Source organism: Squalius cephalus, assembly GCF_949319135.1.
Source record: "Squalius cephalus genome assembly, chromosome: 4".
NCBI lineage: Eukaryota > Metazoa > Chordata > Actinopteri > Cypriniformes > Leuciscidae > Squalius > Squalius cephalus.
The window spans coordinates 20,920,070-20,946,529 of NC_137125.1; the positions used below are offsets into that span (position 1 = coordinate 20,920,070).

Consider the following 26,460-nt stretch of genomic DNA (forward strand, 5'->3'; position numbering starts at 1 on the left):
AATGGCATTTTTTCTGGCACTTAAACCTTCCTGTCACAGACCTAATAGACCCTTTTACAGTTGGTAAACATGGTGACGTATTTGTGTGGGCGGGGCTTAGCTGGAGGCAGAAAGATCCCTCTGGCCGCTTCACTAACGTTAGTTTGCCAGTTTTGTTAGCTTGTTTTTTAACAATGACTGGAGAAAATCCAATTTTATCTTAATGTGCAAGGTCACTCACTGTCCAGGGTCGCGATTGTTATTTGCAAAAGTTAATTTTAACGGACGGAACCAGATTGGCCGGCCCGTACACTCAGTTAATGGATGGACGATCTGACAGGATTAACGTTAACACTACCTCCAGATGAGAAGCCTGCTCTACACCTGCCCGATAGAGAAACTGAGCGTAAAGAGAAACTGAGGGCATATACATCTTTAGATGCCTATAACTATGTGCTGAATGGCCACGTACAAGACTTGTGTGGTAGCCTACGATCCGCAGTTCTGCCTAACGAGCGCCAAGGCCAGAAGACGACAATGTAAAGAGTGACATTACGGTGCAATTTTAATTATGTGAATATTTTCTTGACATAAAAATTCCAGATACAGCATATTCATTTAACTATGAATTTGATTACCCTACCAGGTTATTCAAAAAGTCTAGTCCCAATCAATCAAAACAACAATCATAGATGATTCACAAATAATCACAATCATTTAGAAAACATAATGCGATAAAATGTAAAATTGGAGCCTGTACTCCTTCGATTCTAGAACCCAACAACACAAAAGATGACATTTAATAATAATAATAGTAATTTAAGCTCCTTATTATGTAGCCGAATCTGTGCTGGTTTGTATTGGCCGCCTCCAGTTTTCACTCTGTTTTGCCTCCAGCTAGCGCCGTGACGTAACTGTGACGTCCGCGCAAAAGGGGTCTATAGGACACCACATCTCAGTCCAGTCGGACAAAATGGGGGTAGTGTCCTATATAAACCACCAGGGTCGACTCTGTACAGGTTAGACCAGGGATCTCCAACCCTGCTTCAGAAGTGCTACTGTCCTGCAGACTTCAGCTCCAACACACCTGCCTGTAATTATCAAGTAACCCTGAACAGCTTGATTAGCTGGTGCAGGTGTGTTTTATTGGGGTTGGGGCTTAAATCTGCAGGACAGTAGCTCTCCAGGAGCAGGGTTGGAGTCCCCTGGGTTAGACAAATGTCTCCTCAATATGGGCACAACTCATTGGCCCTGACTCCCCCTTTACGCTTTTCCCCCAGTCATGATTCTCCCACTGGTTCCTTGATATGTGCACCACAAGTAAAACAAGATCTGACACAGCAGAGGTCATCTTCCAAAAGATTGATTTCACCAACAAGACAATTGCATTTCATGGTGCAACTGTGTTGGCCTCTCTGTGGACAACGCAGCCGTAAACAATGGACAACACAATTCAATTGTGCCAAGAGTTCAACGCGTCATGTTTTTCACAACGCTGCAAAGCAAATAGGTCTACCTTTTTTTTTTTTTTTACTTATTAATTTCAGGTGGCAGATTTTGATCTTGAAGATGTGGTTGATTTGGGCTTTTGGTTTAAAGGCAGCACCAATTGCAAGGGCTTTCTGGCAGGTTCCTGGTGGACCTCTCAACCTTTACGCTAAAGACAAAAATCCAACAAGACTTTGAGGGGATCAAGCGAATGTATTTATGCTCTGATTAGTTTTATTTTTTATAGAAAAGGAATGTTTTTCATTCACATTGCACATGGCTAAAAGTTTTCTGGCACCATGTCAGATCTCCAGTGTGAGGCATTTGGCTGCAGAAAAAAAAAAGATAGTCCTACATTTCAAAAAAAAAAAAAACATGTTCATGAGTTCACCCACCAATGGTATGAGAGGAACACAGCTTTCACTCTTAAAGGGGGGGTGAAATGCTATTTCATGCATACTGAGTTTTTTACACTGTTAAAGAGTTGGATTCCCATGCTAAACATGGACAAAGTTTCAAAAATTAAATTGTACGTTTGAAGGAGTATTTCTGTTCCAAAAATGCTCCTTCCGGTTTGTCACAAGTTTCGGAAAGTTTTTTTCGAGTATGGGCCTGTGTGACGTCAGATGGGGCGGAATTTCCTTATACGGGTCCTAAGGGCACTTCTCCCGGAAGGCGCAACCGTAGACCAGAGCAAGAGAGCGAAAGCAGTACGCCCATCAAAGCGCTATGCTCGGCTTTAGGGAAGTCAATGTCACCAAAGAAGTGGGTTTTTGGTTGCCAGGGCAAGACAACCCTGCACAGATTCCCAAAGAACCCAGCGTTAAGGGACCAGTGGATGGAGTTTGTTTTTCCAGAGCATCAACGGAGTTGTGCAAGACTGTTTGATCCCTGCATTTCGACGATGATTGTTTTATAAACAAAGCCCAGTTCGACGCCGGATTCGCGACGATCGTCTAATGCTTAAGGATTATCCCAACGATAAAGGTTCACGGTCGTGCGTTGGAACCGCAGGCGGTGAGTAAACTGCTTTTCTGCTTCAAATGTCTGAGTGTTGTTAGAATCCGCGCATAAGCACAGCTTTAGCTCCGCTCACACGGCACGCCTCCAGCCGCTCGTTTTTTTCCGGAAAGACTCGGTACAGCCTATCTTTCTTTTATAAATATAATAAAACTAAAGACTTTTTGGACATTTGAAGGATGCAGTACTACTCTATAGGTACTCAAGATTAACATGAGATTGACTGAAAATGAGTGTTTCACCCCCCCCTTTAACCAAACTAACATTACAAGGCAATCAGAAGTAGAATGGGGTTGGTCATGGAAAAAGTGTGGTTGAGATCCAGCAGAAACCAAGTCTTACTAAGCATAGATGCTGGAGCAGAATTGGAGAGAAGCAAGCAAACAAGTCAGCAGGATGGAGACTAATGGTGCATTCACACTGGACCCGAATAGCGCATCAGGCGCGAGTGATTTCAATGTTAAGTCAATGCAAAGACGCCTTACACGCGTAAAAAAATCCTGTGGCGCGGAAGACGCGAATACGCCTCGTTCGCGCGAATGACGCGAATTGAGCGTCTGGCGCGATACGCACGGATGGTTTTATTTGGTGCTTTTTGTGCATTCACGCATTTGTTAAAAAATCTGAACTTTGGCGTCAGTTCGCGCCGCGTTAACCAATCAGGAGCCCGCTTGCTGCTGTCACGTGGTGAAGTAAAAAGAAAGTAAATCTTTTATCACATAAAAACTTGATTTCAATATATGAGACATATTCATTTTGTATTGAATGCTATTTATTCCATATCTAAATCCAGATTATATGAAACATTATTATTCTAATGTAAAGACAACCAATATATTTTAGTGTAGGCTATAAGAACATTTCGTGTCTGGACAGTGTTGTGTGAGAAAGAAAAAAAAAAGGAAAAAATAATAATTCACAGGTTAATTATTTTTGGAGGCTGGCTCCATTTATCATCAATACAAAAATAAATTACAGATTATGTGGGTGAGGTCGAGGGCGATCCTCGCTTCGATGCGGGACAACAGGTCATCAACCTGGGAGCGGGACAGGCGGAAGCACCGCTGATAGCGGCCGTCATCCAGGCGCAGCTCCTGGAGCAAATGGTGAAACTCGCCAAACTGGGTACACCTCCGGAGGGTCTCGGTGGACCCAAGTACGGCAACGATGATCCCCACGCCGCTGTTCTGCTCTCCAGAGAAAATACAGAGCGGTGACTCTCTCGATAAATGATCGATCAACATCAGACATCTTGTAAAAAGATGGCCGCCAACGGGTTTTGAAACGTTTGCCTCTGACGCGCATAAATTTCGCTTCAAACTTTTGTTTTTACGCGCATCAATTACGCTCTTGACGCGCGAATTAACACAAAGTGGTCAAGCGTATAACTAGACGCGGCAGGCGCAAATTTGACGCGCTATTCGCGTCCGGTGTGAACGCACAGTAAGCCTGGGGAAGACATCCTAATTGATAAAGGACTTAAAAATAAATGGTGCTGGGGGTGGATAGAAGGAATAGGCAGAGACCGCAGGCATTTTGGTAGCTGATGTAAATTAAGAGAACTATGTGCTTGCTTCTGCACGTTGTGCTCGAGAAAGCTAATGTATGCAACTAGTGGTAAAAAAGTGCTACCGTGTCACAAATTAACCCCTCGTCACAGAGCAGCTGTCCGCGCTCTCCAACACACAACATGACTACCGGGAGCAGCAACCAGAGCTGACATGTCGTACCAACAACCGTGTTTATGACTGTGTGTGCACGATCATTGCAGAACACCATTTATCATTCTCGATCTCTCAATAGTTTGTAAATCTGTGTAAAATAATAGCAGAAAATAAAATTGCTTTAACAATACTGTTCATTACAAATCAGCATGCCAGTTATGTGAGACGCTTATCTCACGATACGAGACACGAGATTGGGTTCACTAGAACGAGCAGAGATTTTTTTCACAATTTTTCAGAAATCCTCAATGACAAAATTCATGGTCTGGAATGGACAAACAGTATACAGGTGCATTTTGAAATGTTTTCACAAATAATAATCTAAATAATAGAATAGTCGAAGATTCGATGCATCGATAGGAGGAGCCTGATTCGACTACCAATCTCATGGTCGAATCTTCGCAGAGGTGTTATGAAACGAGGATCATGCCACTTTGGCTATATGAGGGCGCTCAATGTCTGATTTCACATAGAACTACCAGTTTTCTGTCAATACGTTAATATTATGATAATGCTGTAGGCCTATATTAAAATGTACAAAGAAAGAAGCTTTTAATAAATATTTTTTAACGTGCGTGAATAAATCCAAACACCCGTGACAGATTTAAGTTTCACTTTCAATCCGTGACCGACAGAGGAGCGTCTTGGCGGCAAGGATTTAAATCTTTAACAATGTCTGGGATAAGAAAATCTAAAGTGTGGATGTACACCATCAGAAAGGATATTCTCCAAGGCTGGATTTAGCATCAGGAAAACCATGATCGCACTTTTGCCGGCCAAAGTTAACAAGTTGGTTTTCCACAGGACATTCTAAAATGCTTAACGTGAAAAAAGCTTTTAAAACACTTAAAAGACACTTTAACGTGGCTTAATGTATGTACACACTTTATTAAGAAACCATACTATGTGCAGATAAGCAGATGAACCTTTCTTTACATAATTTGATATTTTAATTTAACTATTTTAGGAGAATAAAGGCCATTGCACACGTACTGAGTCCGAAATTTTCGTATGCGTTTTTTCGTGATTGCGCCGAGAGGAAGGAGAGTTTCACCTCCTTATCAAGGAGTTGCGAAATTATCCCGAGCGATTCAAAATTTACATCAGAATGTCAGTGGAACAGTTTGATGCTTTGCTAGCGATACTGGAGCCACATATTAAAAAGAAGACCACCAATTTCCGTGAACCAATCGATCCTGAACAGAGACTGGCAGTATGTCAGTATGGACACACACACGGACACACACACACGGCCGGCGGAAGCGCTGGGCAGACAGAACAGCTGTATACAGGTTATATTTTATACATTTATCCATTCTGGATTTTGTTTCAAAACTTTTCAGCCGGTTCTAATTTGATTTTTGGATGCTGTGAACATTTTTAGCTAAAAAGACTGCCACTCCAGTTTAGCATTTATTGTTGTTTCTGCAGTTAAAAAGACAAAATTCTGGCTACTATCGTTATTTTAATAATTTCTTTATTTTTATTTTATTTATTGATCTGTCAGGGTTATCTAATCTAACTATTTGTGGCTTGTGTTTTGAATATATGTTCCCCTGCACTTTAGGCATTTTGCACACATTTGCTCATCTTGTGACTTGATTCTGATTTATTTCGTTTTGCATTTCTATTTATTAGAAAGGTATATTCTGTTCTAATTTAATTTAGTAAATTAACTGTTTATTTTTTCAGCGCATCGATGTTGTGCTGTACTTAGAGCCTGCTCGCACAGGTAGCCTAATTTAACAGATTTAATTTGATTTGCATGTGAAATGCAAATCCTGTCTACAGTGTGGCCTTTCTGGAGTTATGTTATTTCTTAGATTTATTGATCCAAAATGTTTTTATACATTTTTTTCTATATCTTTGTGTGATTTTCTGTACATCGCAGCTTTGAAATGTTAAAGCCCCGCCCCCACCCCCATACACATGATTCGACTATTAGTCTACTATAGGCAAGACTTGCTGATTCTGATTCGACTATGAAAATCCATATTCGGGAACACCCCTAAACAGTTTTCTCTTGGTCTTTTTAAGTGCAAACAATAAGTGAAAGTGCAACCATAATCAAAGTTAGCTCACAGACTCTTTATAATTGTTGTGAAATTGCGGGGGGTTTTTTGCACCGGAAGTTATAGGGTTTTGTATGTTAACCTAATTTGCACGCATCATGGAGCTTGTGTTTTACTTTCAGATTCGCAAAAATCGCACATACTCTGGGTATAGAGGGAGCAGCGGTGCTAAGCGTGCATTCCACAAGATGGAACATTTATACGACGCTTAGCCTCTGTTGCGCAACTAATCTTTTCAAATAGCCCACCATGATCTGTAGTCTGAGCCTGTCCAGGGCTAGTGGCAATGGCAGATACGTTACTAGTTCATTTCAAGGAAAATCATTTTCAAATGATTCAGTTTTTCTTCTTTTTTTTGCCAAATAACCCCCAGCCATTGTATTTGATTTATAAAATTTTGTTTGATACTGGTGTAAAATTAAAGGAGCTGTATGTAAGATTGTGGCCAAAACTGGTACTGCAATCACTTTCAAATTAATGTAGAGCAGTGTATCCCCTCCCCCTCCCCCCCCTGACTCGAGGTTGACAGATAGGCTGCAGGATCCAGCAGGAACATAGGCTGCTACAAGGAGCTGCAGCTGTGGTAACTAGAGCAGAGCTGGCAACCCGGATGCCGAAACACTACTGACTTTGTGATTGGTAGATAGGTGGAGGGTGGCACTTCAGGCCAAAACACAAGATGACAACATCAACATCAGTTGAGGGCTGCAACTTCACTTTTTAAATGACAATATCCTGGCCGTACTACTGTTGTCAGTGATATAAGTATTTGAAATGAACATGATTTCTTAATGTCTAGTGACGTATCAGGGCCATTTTATGATTAATTGAAATACATTTCTTACATACAGCTCCTTTAAGTAATATGGTTTTCAGTGTTTTCAAATTAGAAGTTGATTTTGGGTTTAATGTCATAAGTAATTGTAAAAGGCTTCTTCTGTATTATTTTTCCTAGTTTAAAGCGTGTCGTAACAACAAATGGAAGTCTGATCTTCTCAGGTGGAAGGTAACATTAGCATTTGTCCGATCACGTGATCTCAACATGTCCGTCTACATGAGGTGACCCGAAAAAATAAAACCACCAATAAGGACACTCATTCTTCAAAAATATCATTCATTTATGTAGAGCTGGACATTTTAATAAGGATCAAATGACTAAATTCAGCTTTGAGAATGAAACCAACCTGTTTGTTCTTCAGTATCTTCATGTTTCAGACTGAATGTTTCCTCAATCTTCAAGTCTTCACTCTCCTCTTTAATAAACGCCATCTTTGTTTGTTCCTCAATATCTTCTTGTTTCACACTGAATGTTTCTTCAATCTTCAAGTCTTCACTCTCCTCTTTAATAAACGCCATCTTTATAATACGCGTCACGTGGATCTCAGTTGCTTCACCAGGAGTTTTTCTGTGTGTTTGTCCTGTTTAAAATGAGAATAATTAACAGAAAGAAATATAAATTCACACTAAATGTCTGTGTGCGTCTCAATCAGCTCTAGTTCAGTAGTTCAGCGAACTGGTAAGAGGACACTATTAATATTGTTAGGGACACTTAATACTCAAAAATATTATTAATCTGCCTGTATTTACACCATTATATGGGAATATCCAGCGCGGCTATATAAAAATACAACTTTTTTACAAAAATGAACCATCACTGAACATACTTAAGCTGGACTACGACGCTATATTCTTCTAGATCTGCTGTAGAGCAGAAACTAACTTTGAAACAATATGCATTGTATAAAGCACTATATAAATAAATGTGACAAATCACCTGATTAGACAAAAACTAAACATGAATTAATAAAAGAACACAAATCATACAAACTAAATTTGTAAACGGATTCACGATAAAGGGAGCAAAATGAGATACATTTAGTTACGCGTGAATGCGATTTACTCATAAAAACAACGTTCATCCTTGTTATTACATAATGTTACATTTACCAGTAATTCTTTACTTTCTCAGTTGTATAAACTGTTTAAACGGGTTCATTTGATTTACACACTTAAAATGGGCAAAAACACAAACCTTTCTGCAGTGGAATCTCATCAGATGTAGGAGTGGGGCGCAGCTTTATGACATCACATCACCTCACCAAAATAAAAGTCCTGTGTGCACGCTACAACTCGTAGAAATATACATAAACACATTCAAATATTAATTTAAGATTCAGAGATTCCAAATTCTATCAGTACTACTACGATTTTTTTTCAAGAGATTCTTACCAAAATATAAGCCAGCGTGAATGATATGAAGGATAAAGTCAAGAATCTTTGTCTTCATATTTCACAATACAAGTATTGTAAAAAGTTGATTTGTAGATCAAAATTAAATGTGTGATTTCAATGAGTGATCTAACTAATCTATATTCATCTTATTCCATCTCAATATCTCCACAATATTGGGGCATTAAATAAAATCTAATTTCAACTTTATTTGGTTAAAGTGCATGTATAGGATATTTCATTGCTTTTGTCTGTCTGAATGGAGTACTTAAAATGGTTACTGCGTGTTTCCCATTTAACGCAGAGGTATTTTCAGTCATTTTTAATCACCATTCTACCTATAAACATAGGTAAGCATACTAACATACAGTAACAGTTGCATACAGAGTGAGACCACAGTCTGAGAACAACATTCATGGAACATCTTTGTGGTGTTATTTGTACTTGATAAATGTTCTCATGATGTTTGAAGAAAAGATCTTAGAACAATTTATTTGCCAGGTGGAAATAAATGGAGAATAGTGGATCACCATTACAAGCATGGCTGACAGTCATTCATCATTTAAAAAATAAATAAATAAATAAAAATAAAAATCCATGGATAAAATCTTCCTATGAAGAGTTGGCAGTTAATATAATTAAAATGAATGATTTAAAGAGTACAGAGAAAATACTGAGATGGCTTGCAAACAAAACAAATATCAAAAATAATAATGGGATCAAGATAGGCAACATCTTGTTTATGTAGACATAGATATTTATCACATAGCCATCAGCCATATCACCCTGTAGCCCAAGACTGGTTGCCCACTGAAGTTAAGCAGGGCTGAGCCTGGTTAGTACCTGGATGGGAGACTCCTGTGAAAACTAGTTTGCTGCTGGAAGAGGTGTTAGTGAGGCCAGCAGGGGGCACTCACCCTGTGGTCTGTGTGGGTCCTAACACGAAACTAAACAACCAGCAGGTGCATGTCTTAAAGGAGAACTCCGGTCAATTTTAACATCGAGCTCATTTTTTTGTACATTTGGAGTGCTGTCAATACAGAGAACAACGACAAAAATCGGTGTTGCCTACACCGAGTTATTCTATTTTTAAAATTTGCACCCTGTTGACTTCAATGGGGCAAGTACTAAACCTGCTTTTAGCCTCTTAACATCCTTGATGTGTCATTACAAGTGCACAGAAAATGTGAGTGATTCCTTCTGAGTGAACACGAGTGAGTCTGACTGCAGTAAATGTGAAAGATATGTATAAAAATGATGTTATTTAAGCCAGCGCAAATACCTTTGTTTACATCCTGTTTTTCGGTTGAAGTCCAAAGTAGTCAATTGCAGAGTTCACACGCATAGGTTTAATACCTATGATCACGCGCGTGAACTCGGCAATCGACTACTTTGGACTTCAACCGAAAAACAGGATGTAAACAAAGGTATTTGCGCTGGCTTAAATAACATCATTTTTATACATATCTTTCACATTTACTGCAGTCAGACTCACTCGTGTTCACTCAGAAGGAATCACTCACATTTTCTGTGCACTTGTAATGACACATCAAGGATGTTAAGAGGCTAAAAGCAGGTTTAGTACTTGCCCCATTGAAGTCAACAGGGTGCAAATTTTAAAAATAGAATAACTCGGTGTAGGCAACACCGATTTTTGTCGTTGTTCTCTGTATTGACAGCACTCCAAATGTACAAAAAAATGAGCTCAATGTTAAAATTGACCGGAGTTCTCCTTTAATGAGCGAGGCATTTATTCAAACCATTCGTTCAAAGCGCTAAATTCAGTAATGAAAACATGGTTGCGTGTTCCTGTGAGATGCATTCTGCTGTGATCTTTGTTTGGAACTATTTTCGCTGTTGAAATGAAACAAAGACAGTCAATATTGTCTAAAATGTAAGTGACTTAATATTAACTGAAATCAGTGTCACATTTTCATATATATAATGTACTAACGGTAACGTTGTGCTGTTGAGGCTCCCGCAGCACAACGTTACCATTAGTACATTACATATATATTTTTTTTTTTTTTTTTTTTTTTTTTTTGGTGATTCCCTAGTTATTTTTTGTTATTGACGTTTTAATCAGTCTAATTGTCCGGTCAGGCAAGTAAAATTCACTTTCACTTGCCCCTTCAAAAAATCCAAGTCATTCATGCATTCATTCAAAAATCCAAAAAAAATCCTTTCCAGCCCCACATCCTTTTGATAGAGATAACCACAATTAAGGTTCTATATACATGCAGCTAAACATACATGGTTGTTATACAATTTAAATAGTTGGCATTGTTAAATGACATTGTCTTGTGTTTTTTGTTCTGGCAACTCATTTGCAGTGTTTGGTAAGTAACTTTAAAAAGTAATTAGTTATAGTTACTTGTTACTTCTCACAAAAAGTAACTGAGATAGTAATTGAGTAACATCATTACAACAGTAACTAATTACCAGGGAAAGTAACTATTGCCTTAAAAAAAAAAAAAGTTTAAATATGTGAAATAAGTTTAGTTTATAAATCTTTAAATGGATTAGCACCAATGTATCTATCAGAATTACTAACGAAACAAAAGTCTGCAAGGTCTCTACGCTCTTCAAATCAGGCCTTACTGTCTACCCCAAAATCGCGGCTAAAGCGCAGAGGAGATCGAGCGTTTTGCATCGCTGCACCCAGACTTTGGAATGCTCTCCCAATTAGCTTAAGACAGGCTCCATCTCTTATTATTTTTAAATCCAATCTAAAAACATTTTTATTTTCAAAAGCTTTTGACTAAACACTGTCTTTTTGTATGTGCATACATGTGTATGTGTACAGTATGTGTTGTTATTTGTGAGTCTATGTGGAAAGCACATTGGTCAACAGCTGTTGTTTTTAATTGTGCTATACAAATAAATTGTCATTGTCATTGTCATAACTTGGATATCCCCAATATTAAATATGTTAAATGAATGAAATGGACACTAAATACAATAAATTATTATTATAAAACATTGTACACTAGTCAAGTCAAGTCACATTTATTTATAAAGCGCTTTTGTTTCAAAGCAGCTTTACAGAGATGACAGGAAAATGCAACAAGTTTGTTTCCAGAAGAAACTAACATCACAGTCCAGCTTAAGTAAGTTCAGTGATGTTTCATTTTGTTGTAAAAAAGTTATTAATTTAGTTAATTTATATATATATATAGCCGCTCTGGAGAAAACCGTGACGTCATCGTCCAGCTCAGTTCAGTTCTCATATTATGGTGCCGGCAGATCAATATTAATGTTGAATATTAAATTAAATATTAGATTGAATGTCCCCAACTAAGCAAGCCAAAAGCCAATGGCAAACAAGGTGAAAAAAGGCGACAGTGGCAAGGATCCAAAACTCCCTCGGGTGGCAGGATGGAGAAAAAAAACTTGGGAGAAACCAGGCTCAGTAGCCGCGTTTCCATTACCCTTCAAATTGCGCAAATTGAAATTGCGAATTAAAAATACGCTCAATGGAAACACGTCAATTTCGCAAAAACTCCCGTTTATCGCAAAAAAGTTTTTACGCTCTCATGAGGTCGTTTTTCAGGCAATTCGAAAAAGGAATATTTCGCAAAACTGCAATGGAAACAGTTTTTGCGCATTTACAGTCACCTGACTTAGAAGACGCGGTGTGTTTGAGGTCTATGTATAGCTACGCAAATAGGCCTAATAATTATTTTATATTATTTTATTTTAACATTTAATAGGCTATATTTAGAAGACGCTTTTATGCAAAAAAAGAACAAAGCTGAGTGTGGAGCGCGCACTGCATGGCACGGAGGCGCGGCCACGAACACTTGCATTTTCCTATCAACAGTGGAAACAACTTAAAAATACTCTATCATTTCTGGTCATACAGAAAATAATAATACATTATTCTCAACTACTTTTATTTGTGTAAACTCACAATAACAAAATAAAACGTTGTGCTTTTGTAAAGTAAAAGAAAACAATCAGACGCACTTTCATGATCTCCGTAAACTGGAGCGCGAGAACTGAAACAAAATATAGGCTAAAGCTTGAAATGTCCACTTTAAAACGAACAAATTCGAATCGAAAGCTAATACCTTCTGATTTTGTAATTCGTATGAAAGGTGCATTTCTCTCTAAAAGCGCATCTGCTTAACAGCGGAGCGGAGATGGAGATGTGATTTTACCCAAAACAATAGTTTATTAATAGCCTAATATTAATGGCTCTTCTCATTCAGCACTGCGGGAAAACATCAATTCCAGGTTCTAATTTGGTCTTAGAAACCATGCAGTAAAATCGACATGTTTTCCATATTAATTTGTGACTATTTTAAATGTTAAGGGGCAAAAAAGTCATAAACAAAAATCTGAAAATTCGTCGATATTTACTTTTTTGCGCAGCAGCTGGTGTAGCCAGTTCAAATTAAAATTTTGGTGTTCAACTTTGCGTTTTAAAAAGACAACAACCGTTCATTTTCGTTTTTCAATTACGGGTTAAAAAAGGAAAAACGAATGGACACAAAATAGCCTACATGGATCGTTTGGACAGAATACGAGACAGAGTTCTTTATTAAATTCATTAAAAAAAAAAAAATTAGACTATAGGAATTCTGGATTCTAAATCTCAAAGAAATGCCACAATCAAAACCTCGGAGCAGAAATGAGGGCGAAACACCCAGAAACTCCATGTGTCGTTCGCATTATAAGGGTCTTTCCCTGCCATTAATGCTTGGATAACACGCCACGTGTTAATAATAATGTTCCATTAATAATAATAATGTCTAATGCGGTGGCTGTGATATTATATAAACCAACGTCAGTTGCCGTGATTTTTGGAATGACTTCGCGAGAGAAAAAAGGACGTTTAAGTCGCATAACATCGGTTAATGGAAACGCCGTCATTTCGCAATAGTTTTTTATCGATATTTAGATAATAGCGCAAAACATTTGCGCAAATCTGTAATGGAAACGCGGCTAGTGTCACAAACTGCTCTGAGACAAGAAGGTTAAGGATCCAAATGCATTTATTTGAGTAATCCAGAATTGTAATCAAACACAGGCAAGGGGTCAAACACAGGAAGGCAGTCCAAACAAACAAACAAACAAACAAACAAACAAACAAACAAACAGGCAGGGGTCAGAGGCAAAAAGGGAATCTAAGAAACAGGCAAAAAATTCAAGAACCAAGAGACAATGAAACCAGGGAGAATGCTCAGAGATAGGGGTGGGCGGTATGACCAAAATTCTGTTTCACGGTATGACTAATTTTATTTCACGGTAATGATATATTTCACGATATAGTTATTTATAGGCCTATATGTAGTTATTCTCGAAAAAGCGACAAAAAGGGCTTTGTATAATAAATAAACCCAAATACTTTAGAAATGAAAAGTACTTCACCTTGTTTGATTTTTCTTTTTCTTTTATTTGGTAACTTATTTCTTTGGTAAATTATTTTGATAGCTAAATATAGCAAACAAAACACTCTCATCAACTTTTAGATGAATTTCCCCCAACTGATTGATATTAAATACATCTCATAGGTGCAATTCAACTTTAAATAAAGTGTTGCTGAATAATTTTTTAATCTCATGCTATTGCTTTACTTCATCCATCAGCTTATAATATCTGAATATTTTATATTGAACTATTCTATTCATAATAAATTAGTTACTTCCTTTTAATTTTGTAGGATATTAGTAATACTAGTTATGTTTAAATGTTTTCCCGGTACATTTTTGCCATGTCTGCTGCTTATTATACTGCGTTTTAAATGGGCTTGTTTTGCTCTTTTTGTGATATCTGGCAACCCTGGAGCTTTAATCAAGAGAAGTTCAGAAGTGTCAAGTTCATCAAGTTCATAAGTGACTAGGAGAACAGCAGTATGAAAACCGAACAGCAGCTAGTGTTGACTAAGTAGTGTAAATTAACTGCGTCATTATTTGACATAGCTCGGTGAACACTGACACACCGCGCTCCCTCTTCAGTGCGTGTGCACGCGCGCGTCTTTTGCATCAGTAAAATGCGATCGGTTAATTTGAGTGTCAAGTTGTGTATCGAATCAAAGGAAGATTTTATCAGCTGGTTCAGCGGCCAATTGTTTGGAGTTAGAAATATATAACTCGCGCTGCATATTTAGTAATTGTGCCTCAGATACACATATATATATACATTCGCTTCAACAAGCAGGTTGTTCATTACCACGGCAACTGCTCGCATATCATACTGAATGCGAGGCTGAGTCCCAATTCGCCTACTTATACTACGACCTAAAATTATGTACTTTTTTTGTGATGAAAAAGTACATACTTTTGAGTATGTAGCAAAAAGTATGCACGTTCTGGGACATACTTCGATGACGTCATGCAACGTGAACTTGAACGTGGTTGCCTAGTTACGCACACCGCGACTGTTAACAAAACATTTAACATTTCATTTATTTTTATATATCCAATATAATTTTATTTACTATTCCCATCTTTTTTTCCACAATACATTTACAATGTGTTTACCAAATTGAGGAGTGAAGCAGGGCGTCGTCGTAGATCAACCAAACGCAGGTCGTTTGTGAGGCGGCTCTGACGTTCATGTGCAAAATGTGTGTAACGAAAGCTAGCGCTACTTATTTTCTGAGTTAAAATATTTAAAGTTTATAGTGTAACTATTGTTTAACGTATTTTATACTTAATCTTATACTTATGTATAATACTTAAAAATACCCCGATGAAAATGAACCATGCTTTTACTATAGTAAAAGTGTAGTAACCATGTTTCTTTGGTTGGAATGATAAAGTTAACATATGTACAGCCACAGTATTACTACAAATAAGTCAGACAGAAACATCAAAAGCAATACATAAAAAAAGACACTTGCATGACACTGTACTAGAGCCTTTTTATTTATTGTTTTGTAGCCTGCAATGAGGCGCTCGGTATCTTCATCGGACCCTACAAGATAAACACGGTACTTTTTTTGGCACAACATAAACCCATTAATATTACGAGACAATAAAATATAACTTTAATTAGGGTTAAACATTTGAATTCTTACACTTAAAAACTGAGGGCGCATCTCCGTTGCTGCATCCGACTGCCAGGTTCGTCCACCACCATCACCGCAAAGCTCCTCCCTCCCGCACGCAATGGGTTGTGGGCAATATTAGCCGTTAGAGTGTGCATTGATCTGCACTTCGAATTCTAACCGGAAATAGTAGACCATCCGGGTATCTTTGGAATACTCATTTCAACATGCTACGATTTGGGACGTACTAATTCTAGTTTCGCATACTATTTAGGACGGATAGTATGCGAATTGGGACTCAGTTTAAAGAGTAACTATACATAAGACTAAGAGATGGAAAGAGGCATTATTTAAGGTTATTTCTATTCATTATGATATTTTTTATATTAACTGTTGTTGTCAAGTAAGCTTCATGCTTTACCCGTTGCGATCGTGCACTCCTCTAAACTGTAGCCTACGGTGCTGCACTGCTCTAGTTGACTTTCCCCCGAAAATATCACGTTAACAACAACCCTTTAGAAAACGTAATTCCTTTGTGGATCCTCTTGATCTGCTTTCTCCATGTTTCTTTGACAAATCTCAATGTCTCAGTCTCACGCACGCTGCACGTGAGTTAACCACGCCCACTTATTTACATGTCGCGGTATCACGGAATAAAAAAATCTGTTACGGTTGACTTTTTCTACCGCGGTAACGATATATACCGTCATACCGCCCAGCCCTACTCAGAGATGCAGTGTAACAACATACAAGACTTGGCAGATAGTGAATGAGAAAACCAGGCTTATATGGGGTGAGCTAAAGCAACGGAGCATGAGTCCAGGGCGGAGCAGAATGAGCAGGCGTCCAGGGCGAAGCAGGCGCAGACGCTTCAGTTCAGCGTTCAGCGGATCCGACAGTTCAGGGGCAGAGGCGGCCATCTTGTCTGAAGACACCATCGTAGACACAGGTGAATGTGATAATGGATGTAAGCAGAGAATGTCTAATATGGCGAGAAGTTTCACTCTCAGTACACTTCCGGCTTCTGAACTGGTTGCAGTTCCTCTCTGATTCCATATGAGGGCGCTCACAGGACGAGTGCAGAATGAATGGAGGTCTATGGCGCTATACCAATAAAAATCCACTTTTCTCAGGATATAATGTTTTGTCTAGTAATTTGAATGTTGTATTCGAAAGGAGATGCAAATAAATTACACATTGCTGGGTGTTAGATTTTTTTGAGTCACTTATTTGCTTTAAAAAGTATTTTAAAGTGTCAATGATGTCATACACATGTACGACCAGAGATACTGCTTTACAGCAATCCTTCAGTCACTCTGGTGCTTTCGCGCTCTGCACTTTCTTTTCTCTCGAGGCATCGACAACACAGCTGACACAGGTAAATGCACGTGCTAGACTTGTTTTTGTTTTGTTTGTTTGTGGTCCCGCTTTGGATGCCACGATGCCATCAAGCGGGATCTCTGGTCGTAATCAGTCCTTCACTGACCAATCAGCGTCCATTAGCAGAATGCTAGCGTGTTATGGGCAACAACAACTCAACCTGTAAGAAATCAAAAGGACATAAGTACTCGTTCATTCAACTTTCGACCTAAAACCCATGTTGAACTTGCAAAATCTACAATCAGATCTGAGATTTCTCAACGGCAATCGGGTGAAAGAGACAAATTTAGCCGTCTAGCCCCATTGACTCCCATTCATTTTGCACTCATGGCGATCGCCCCCAGTGGAACTCTGGTGGTATTACAACCAAAATTCGGGACAATAGGACTTAATAGGGAGTGGGCAGGCTCTCCGTAGACGGGCTCTGATGTAAGTCATGGAAGTCCGGGCAGTGAGTTATGGGAAATGTACTTTGTGAGGGAATGACAATAGTCTGATGTGGAGTGCCCTCCGGTGGCTCTTAAGGGCAGCTGGTGACGTTACACTCAGCCAGTTCTCCTCTGGCCAATGAACGAACAGTGTATGATTATGATTCAGGCAGCATTATAGGTCAGACGTCAGATCGGATTGGAACAATCAGAATTTTATCCAGTTCCATCTGGTTTAAGATCGGAGTCATCATGCCGGTATGGAGATGGGTTTGTTGAGGATCAGTGCTGATGTCTGTCGTGTCGATGATGCCTTCACAGGGGAGAGTCTAGTTTACACAATCTCTGCTGACACTTCAGGGATGCGTTGTAGTCGTATCTAGGCGCTTGTCCACCATCTGGTCTGAATACGGCCCGGATCCGGCTGACTACATCACACACTGTGGTCGTGTCTCGGCGCGATTTGATTTGAATAATAGGAATGTATAATTTTCTATGTGTATGCCAGGTTAACCGTCTGAGGTCCCCCTGAGGTCGCTTTTTTTTTATCAGTGTAAAAGAAACTCATAAATACTCTGTTGACTTTGATTTTCCATAGGAGTTTCATACATCAATCGATTCTGTTAAATGTGTATTATTTTTGTGTATACTCACAATAAAAACAAAGTGTTGTGCTTTTTACCAAATAAAGAAAAATAAATGTGATGCGAGTTCTGCCTTCTCTCTGTAAGTGTAGTCCATTCTGAAACGCGTCCGAAAATGAACAATAACTCAGCGAATACTCAGTCAAACAGGCATACAGACACACAGGCATGAAGCTTGAATTCTCTTCTTTTAAATGAAGTAATTTATATAAAAAACAAATATTCTCATCTTGTGAAATCTGTATTAAAAGAGAGCGATTCCAGTCGAGCTCATTACAGCTGATTCAGATGTAATGTGACTCCGCCCACGGAGAGCGCACGCTATTCAAACGCAAATGGCTGAGGCAATCCGCGCAATCCTGTGAACGCCCCCATATCAGCTCGAGAAACACAAGTTTATTCAGATCATTACTTGTTTACACCGTCTCGCAGCGCTGTGAGGAATAATAATAATGGAAAATGTACCTCAGAAGTGCGGGTATATCGAGGAGCGAGCTGAGGAATACTGTAAGTTTTTTTCCTTCTCACGTGAATCGGGTTTCTGTTTATGAATGAATGAACGGCAGAGATGCGCGCTGTTTACCACAGCTCGCAAAAAGACAGTTTCAATTTAAATCGCGTGTGTGAATGAATGATGATGTTTTAGCAAACTGTATTGCTATACTGAGATGAGTAAAAATCGACTGAAATATGTTGAAATAAAATGTAGGCTATTTGTATAAGCAATACGTATTAAACTGCAAATTAACATTTATATGCCCTAATATTTCATAAAAACAACATTACAGTCAGGCGAAATATGAAAGACAACATTTTGTTGACTAGATTTGAGTACAGTTTTTACTGTAGAATATACTGCCACATCAAATAAGCTTTTGTTTAGCAATTTCTATATATATAAAATACTATTTTTGTCAAAAATAAAGTCATCAACTAAGATGTTAGCTGTTCCAATGTTGGCTATATTCAAACTAATGAATACATAGATAAAATCTAGGCCTATAATCTTTTTTTTTTTTTTTACAAAGAAAGAGTACACTTGAAATATTGTTGAAATTGTAATTATTGTTGTAATTGTAACCTTTTTAATAAAATAGCAAAACATATTTACAAGATAGATGTAAGCAAAATCTTAAATGGTCAATATAAGTCTTCTTCTAAATATATCTTTTGTCCTCCTTGCATTGTGGCTCAGTCAGTGTCACACCTGAATGCATGGCTCATTATGCAGAGTGGGTGGGACATTGTATTCTAAGGTGTAAACCACTCCTCGTTCACGCCCCCTCGCATATTGGCTTTCCAAGCAAAACCTGTTTTACATCAATTTAAATCAATGTATTGTTTTATGTGAACGATAAAGCAAGACTATTTTCACATAATTTTGAAGCCAGAACTCGAAGGAAGAACATCCATTAGTCAAAAGTCTTATTGACACATATTTATTATGAGTTTTGTGGTCTTATTTCAGCAACTTTCATTTTTATTTTTTTCAATAACCACGCATAAGCATTATTCTCTTAAAAATTAAAAAACATACATGCATGGTGATCACATATTTTGGTAGCCCTGTTTGTGCTATATAGAGTGAATTTACACCTTTGCCATTAACATGTTTATAAATAACTGAAAAAAGCACAAATGTCAGAGCATGTCAGAACACCTCCAGGGCCCAGAAAACCGCTCAGACTCCAGAGGGTTAAAGAGATGCGTTTTTCAAGTCAAGTCAAGTCAAGTCAAGTATGCTTTATTGTCAGTTCTTCCACATGTACAGTACATACATACAGAGAATTGAAATTACATTACTCTCAGTCCCATGGTGCATACAGATAACATTAACAATAAAACCTAAAAATCTAGATCAAATATAAAATATAAAATACAACTATCTAATAAATAATTTTTAAAAAAGCAGCGCAAGACACATGGCAAATATAGTGCAAACCAGTGTAGTGAACAAAGATTTTAGTGCAAAAAAAAGCTTATTCCTGTCTAATTAAAGTGCCAAAGGGCTCAAAGAGCAGTCCTTTTATTTAAACTGACTAATGAGGTAGTAGAGCGACTAATGGGCAGACCCATGCGTCACAAGTGACTAGTTCATGACTTCATCATTATACGTTAGTGGGAGGGGAGAGTGAAAGGACCTAAGAATATGGGTCTGGACGGGGGGGTAGTCCTGGTACCATGGAGCCTAGGGCAGAAGAAAGAAGAGGGGGTAATTTCAGGAGCGAGTTCAGCTTCCTGACAGCCTGATGAATGAAGCTGTCCTTTAGTCTGCTGGTCCTGGCCTGTAGACTCCGCAGTCTCCTCCCTGATGGCAGCAGACTGAAGAAGCTGTATGACGGGTGAGTGGGATCACCTACAATGCAAAGGGATTTGCGGGTGAGACGGGTTCCATAAATGTCCTGAAGGGAAGGAAGAGAGACACCAATGATCTTCTCAGCTGCTCTCACTATGCGCTGTAGAGTCTTCCGGCCAGATGCGTTACAGGCCCCATACCACACAGTGATGCAGCTCGATAAAATACTCTCAATGGTGCCTCTGTAAAAGGAGTACATGATGGAGGGCGGGGCTCTGGCTCTTCTCAGTTTACGGAGGAAGTAGAGACGCTGCTGTGATTTCTTGGCCAGTGCTGCTGTGTTTACAGTCCAGGAGAGGTCCTCAGAAATGTGCACACCCAAGAACTTTGTGCTGCTCACTCTCTCCACAGTGGCACCGTTGATGGTTAGAGTAGCATGCTGAGTGTGCGCTCTACTGAAGTCAACAACAATCTCCTTCGTCTTGTCCACGTTCAGAGAGAGATTGTTGTCACTGCACCACCTGGCCAGGCGGCTCACCTCGCTCCTGTAGTTTGTCTCATCTTTGTTACTAATGAGACCCACCACAGTCGTGTCATCCGCAAACTTAATAAGGAGGTTGGAATTATGTGACGGTGTGCAGTCGTGGGTCAGCAGAGTGAAGAGGAGGGGACTTAACACACATCCTTGGGGGGCCCCAGTGTTCAGAATGATGGTACTGGAAGTGCTACTGCCGACCCGTACTGCCTGAGGTCTTCCAGTTAGAAAGTCCAGCAGCCAGTTACACAGTGAAGTGCTGAGCCCCAGCTGAACCAGTTTGTGAATGAGCTGTTAAGGGATGATAGTGTTAAATGCGGAACTGAAGTCTACAAACAGCATTCTGACGTATGAGTCCTTTTTGTCTATTTGTGTGAGTGCTGAGTGGACGACAGTTGTGATGGCATCATCGGTCGAGCGATTTGACCGATATGCAAACTGAAAAGGGTCCAGGGAGGGGGGAAGGGCAGACTTGATATGGTGCATGACTAGCCGTTCGAAGCACTTCATAATAATAGGAGTAAGTGCAACTGGACGGTAGTCATTAAAGCAAGATGGAAACGGCTTCTTGGGAACTGGAATGATGGTGGTAGCTTTGAAGCATGTAGGGACAACAGCCTGACTTAATGAGATGTTAAAGATGTCCGTGAAGACATCAGTAAGTTCTGCTGCACAGTCTCTCAATACACGCCCAGGAATGTTATCAGGACCCGAAGCTTTGCGTGCATTGATCTTTCTAAAGGATCTCCTCACGCTGTCTGGGGTCAGCGTCATCATCTGGTCGCTGGGAGGAGGTGGAATCTTCTGTGCAGTGGAGTTGTTTTGTATCTCAAAGCGAGCGAAGAAGGCGTTCACCTCGTTCAGCAGAGAGATGTTACTGTCACAGGTCCACGGTGGGGGCTTGTAATCCGTAATGTTATGTATCCCCTGCCATAGACTCTGAGTGTCTCTGCTGTCACTGAATTGATGTGCTATTCTCCTGGAGTACTGTCTCTTAGCCTCTCTGATTCCACGGGACAGGTTGGCCCTGGCTGTTCTCAGACCCACCTCATCTCCAGCTCTGAAGGCAGCATTCCGTATCTTCAGGAGTCTGTAGACCTCCCCTGTCATCCACGGCTTCTGGTTGGCCCGGACAGTGATGGTCTTTGTGACTGTTACATCGTCAATACACTTGTTGATGTAGGCAGTGACAGTCTTTGAGTACTCTTGGAGGTCTATGGTGTTATTGTATGTGGCAGCCTGCTTAAACATATTCCAGTCAGTGGTGTCAAAATAGTCCTGAAGAGCCTCTGACGACCCTTCCGGCCACACTTGTATCTGTTTCTGAACTGGTTAAGTGACTCTAATGAGCGGTCTATATGCAGGCATTAGCATAACGGTGATGTGGTCTGAGGCACCAAGGTGGGGGAGGGGGAGGGCTCTGTAGGCTCCTCTCTGAGTGGTGTAAACAAAGTCTAAAATGTTATTACCTCGTGTTGGAAAGTTAATGTGTTGGTGTATTTTTGGAAACACACTCTTTAAGTCTGCATGGTTAAAATCCCCAGCTATGATGAGAAAAGCATCAGGGTGGGCTGTCTGCTGCTCACTGATGTGCTGGTACAGTTCATATAGTGCATCGTTCCTGTTGCTGTTGTTGTTGTTCGGTGGAATGTAAACAGAAACGAGCAGTATAGCAGTATATTCCCTCAGCAGGTAGAACGGCCGGCACTTAATAATCATGAACTCCACCAGAGGTGAACAATGTTTACAGATCACAACAGCATCGCGGCACCATGCATCATTGATGTAAACACATAGACCACCGCCGCGGGTTTTTCCTCCCGGGACGAGAACTCTGTCTGCTCGATAGCATATCAGCTGATCGAGCTGAATAGCGCCGTCTGGAACGCTGTTGATAAGCCATGTTTCCGTAAACACAAAAACACAGCAATCTCTTACAGTCCTCTGGGTTGAACGTAATAGTCGGATATTGTCCAGTTTATTGTCCAAAGAGCGTACGTTAGCCAGTAAGATGGTAGGTATGGCTGGCTTGTGTGGATTGGCCATTAGCCTAGCCCAGATACCTCCGCGTTTGCCCCTTTTCTGCTTCCTCTGACGCCGCTTGTGTCGCCTCCACTGTGGGCGAGATGCAGTAGTGGGGGTCGGTGATGGTGTAGGCCTCCGGAGCAGACCGAGTTCTCGCAGCTTTTCTGCGTACGCGGAGTTAAACTCTAAAAATGTGGTTCTGCCGACTTCTAACAGAAACTCACGGCTGTATACGCGCTTAGATACAAATTGACGCGATGAAGACGTACAAAAACACTGCGACTCACAAGACAAAAGACACGAAAACACCATTCTATCGGGAGCGAGAGAAGCCGCTGCGTGTGGACGCGCCGCCATAGTCTAGCTTTGAACTGACAGAGTGTGTCTGCTTCTCGGACAATGTTAGGAAGACTGTTCCAGAGTTTTAGTGCTAAATAGGAAAAGGATCTACCGCCAGCAGGCGATTTTTATATTCTAGGTATTATCAACTGACCAGAATTTTGAGATCGCAATAGACTTGAAGGACTATAATGCGTTGAGAGCTTCCTCAAGTACTGCGAAGCTAAACCATTTAGTGGTTTGTAAGTGATCAGCAATATTTTTATTTATTTTATTTATACAATGTTTAATAGGGAGTCAATGCAGTGTTGACAGAACTTGGCTAATATGGTCATACTTCCTGGTTCTGGTAAGAACTCGAGCTAATTTAATTAATTGTTTGACAGTAGATTGGTTAGTTCATGCGTTCATGACCTCAAGGCTAGATTATTGTAATCTACACTATTTTAATGTTGCTGTGGGACAATGTGAGTGTCTCAGTCTCTCGCACGCTGCATGTGAGTTAACCACGGCCACTTATTTACATGTCGCGGTATACACCGAATAAAAAAATCTGTTACGGTTGACAGAATGCATAGTATTGGAAGACGACGGTAAATGTGGCCACAAACTAGGTGGGAAGAATACCACCAACCTCAAGCGGCACCTGAAGGCTCATCACGCTGATATTTTTTTGAAGGTAACTAACAAGTCATGCTGTTAACATATCATATACATTCAATTTTACTCGACAATCGGCTTGTGACACATTTCATGGAAAGATTAAGTTTTTACATATATTTACTGGCGCAAATTTGCTGCTAACTTCAGGCTAATATTAGCTTGGTTGCGCTAACGTCAAAAGCGTATGTTTGTGTCACTTTTATTTGTTGAACATGCAGGGATTTGGGCCGGGTAGGAAGTGTAGATCGTCATTATGTTAAACCATATTTGATTTTCAGTGACAGTCTGAAATGTGGAGGGAAAATTAGCATTTCAGACCGGTTGCTGTTCCCCATGTGTTTAACCCCCATCTGAACCGCGCACATGTTCTCCAGTTTCCCAAATCGAAAAGCTTCTTGAACAAAGCGTCAAAACAGCGATGAAACGAGGATTAAAATACAAAAGATGTGACAACTAAAATTGACTAAAACTTGACCAAAACCTTTTTGCGTTTTCGTCGACTAAAACTTGACTAAAAACTTTTTGTGTTTTCGTCGACTAAAACTTGACTAAAACTATCAAGTTTATAAATGACTAAAATGTGACTAAAACTAAAAAGCATTTTCGTCCAAAAGACTAAGACTAAAACTAAAAGGGCTGCCAAAAACAACACTGGTGAACATGTCAGGGAACATGTCAAACTAACGATCAAAGACTTAAAATTTTTGCCTAGGATCAGTGTAATCTTTTAGGATTTTCTAAATTTGTCTCAGACGGCCAAATCGTGGCCAAAATCTCACTGTGTGCACCCGGCTTAAAACAAGATGCTTGATCTCGATGGATGGAAGTGTTTGATCAAATAATGAATACTTCTTAGTTGTCAGAATTTAATAGAAGAAACTATAAAATAACTAGCCATCCCATCTTTGATAATATTAATACACACTGCAAACTGCAAATCTGCAGTTTCATCAGGTTGTGAGTAGGGCTGGGCGATATGACCAAAAAAATCATATCTTGGAATTTTTGGGCTGAATGGCGATATATGGTACATACACTCACCTAAAGGATTATTAGGAACACCATACTAATACTGTGTTTGACCCCCTTTCGCCTTCAGAACTGCCTTAATTCTACGTGGCATTGATTCAACAAGGTGCTGAAAGCATTCTTTAGAAATGTTGGCCCATATTGATAGGATAGCATCTTGCAGTTGATGGAGATTTGTGGGATGCACATCCAGGGCACGAAGCTCCCGTTCCACCATATCCCAAAGCTGCTCTATTGGGTTGAGATCTGGTGACTGTGGGGGCCATTTTAGTACAGTGAACTCATTGTCATGTTCAAGAAACCAATTTGAAATGATTCGAGCTTTGTGACATGGTGCATTATCCTGCTGGAAGTAGCCATCAGAGGATGGGTACATGGTGGTCATAAAGGGATGGACATGGTCAGAAACAATGCTCAGGTAGGCCGTGGCATTTAAACGATGCCCAATTGGCACTAAGGGGCCTAAAGTGTGCCAAGAAAACATCCCCACACCATTACACCACCACCACCAGCCTGCACAGTGGTAACAAGGCATGATGGATCCATGTTCTCATTCTGTTTATGCCAAATTCTGACTCTACCATCTGAATGCCTCAACAGAAATCGAGACTCATCAGACCAGGCAACATTTTTCCAGTCTTCAATTGTCCAATTTTGGTGAGCTCATGCAAATTGTAGCCTCTTTTTCCTATTTATAGTGGAGATGAGTGGTACCCGGTGGGGTCTTCTGCTGTTGTAGCCCATCCGCCTCAAGGTTGTGCGTGTTGTGGCTTCACAAATGCTTTGCTGCATACCTCAGTTGTAACGAGTGGTTATTTCAGTCAAAGTTGCTCTTCTATCAGCTTGAATCAGTCGGCCCATTCTCCTCTGACCTCTAGCATCAACAAGGCATTTTCGCCCACAGGACTGCCGCATACTGGAGGTTTTTCCCTTTTCACACCATTCTTTGTAAACCCTAGAAATGGTTGTGCGTGAAAATCCCAGTAACTGAGCAGATTGTGAAATACTTAGACCGGCCCGTCTGGCACCAACAACCATGCCACGCTCAAAATTGCTTAAATCACCTTTCTTTCCCATTCTGACATTCAGTTTGGAGTTCAGGAGATTGTCTTGACCAGTACCACACCCCTAAATGCATTGAAGCTACTGCCATGTGATTGGTTAATTAGATAATTGCATTAATGAGAAATTGAACAGGTGTTCCTAATAATCCTTTAGGTGAGTGTATATCGGTATTTAAAAAAAATATATATATATATATATATATATATATATATATATATATATATATATATATTAGGGGTGCAACGGTACAGATAGCCCACGGTACGGTCCGTACCTCGGTTTTTGGGCCACGGTCTCGGTTCGGTTTCGGTACATGTTTTGTGCAGAAAGAGACTGCTATTTCATCCCAAAAATATGTTTTATTTTTCTTATGAGCATAAACAGAATGCCACAGTAGGAAGAACATCAATGTATGGAATAAATTAACACTCTAGTCTGTACTGAACAACACTAAGTAATACAACCTCTTCAACTATCACTTATATGAAATACAAAATGTAAACAAACACACTTCAAAATATTCAAGTGGATCCCAATTCCAAACCTT

The 26,460-nt window shown here is 39.8% G+C and overlaps 1 protein-coding gene across 1 annotated transcript in view; it reads right to left on the reverse strand.

The window, feature by feature from the left end:
* LOC307157360 (uncharacterized protein) overlaps positions 1-26,460 on the reverse strand; it is a 160,246-nt gene that overhangs the window by 7,392 nt on the left and 126,394 nt on the right. Inside the window, exon 2 of the mRNA XM_079869254.1 lies at positions 7,468-7,701. Within this exon, the coding sequence (XP_079725380.1) occupies positions 7,468-7,639 (172 nt within the window). The 5' untranslated portion in view covers positions 7,640-7,701. The remainder of the gene's footprint in view (positions 1-7,467; positions 7,702-26,460) is intronic.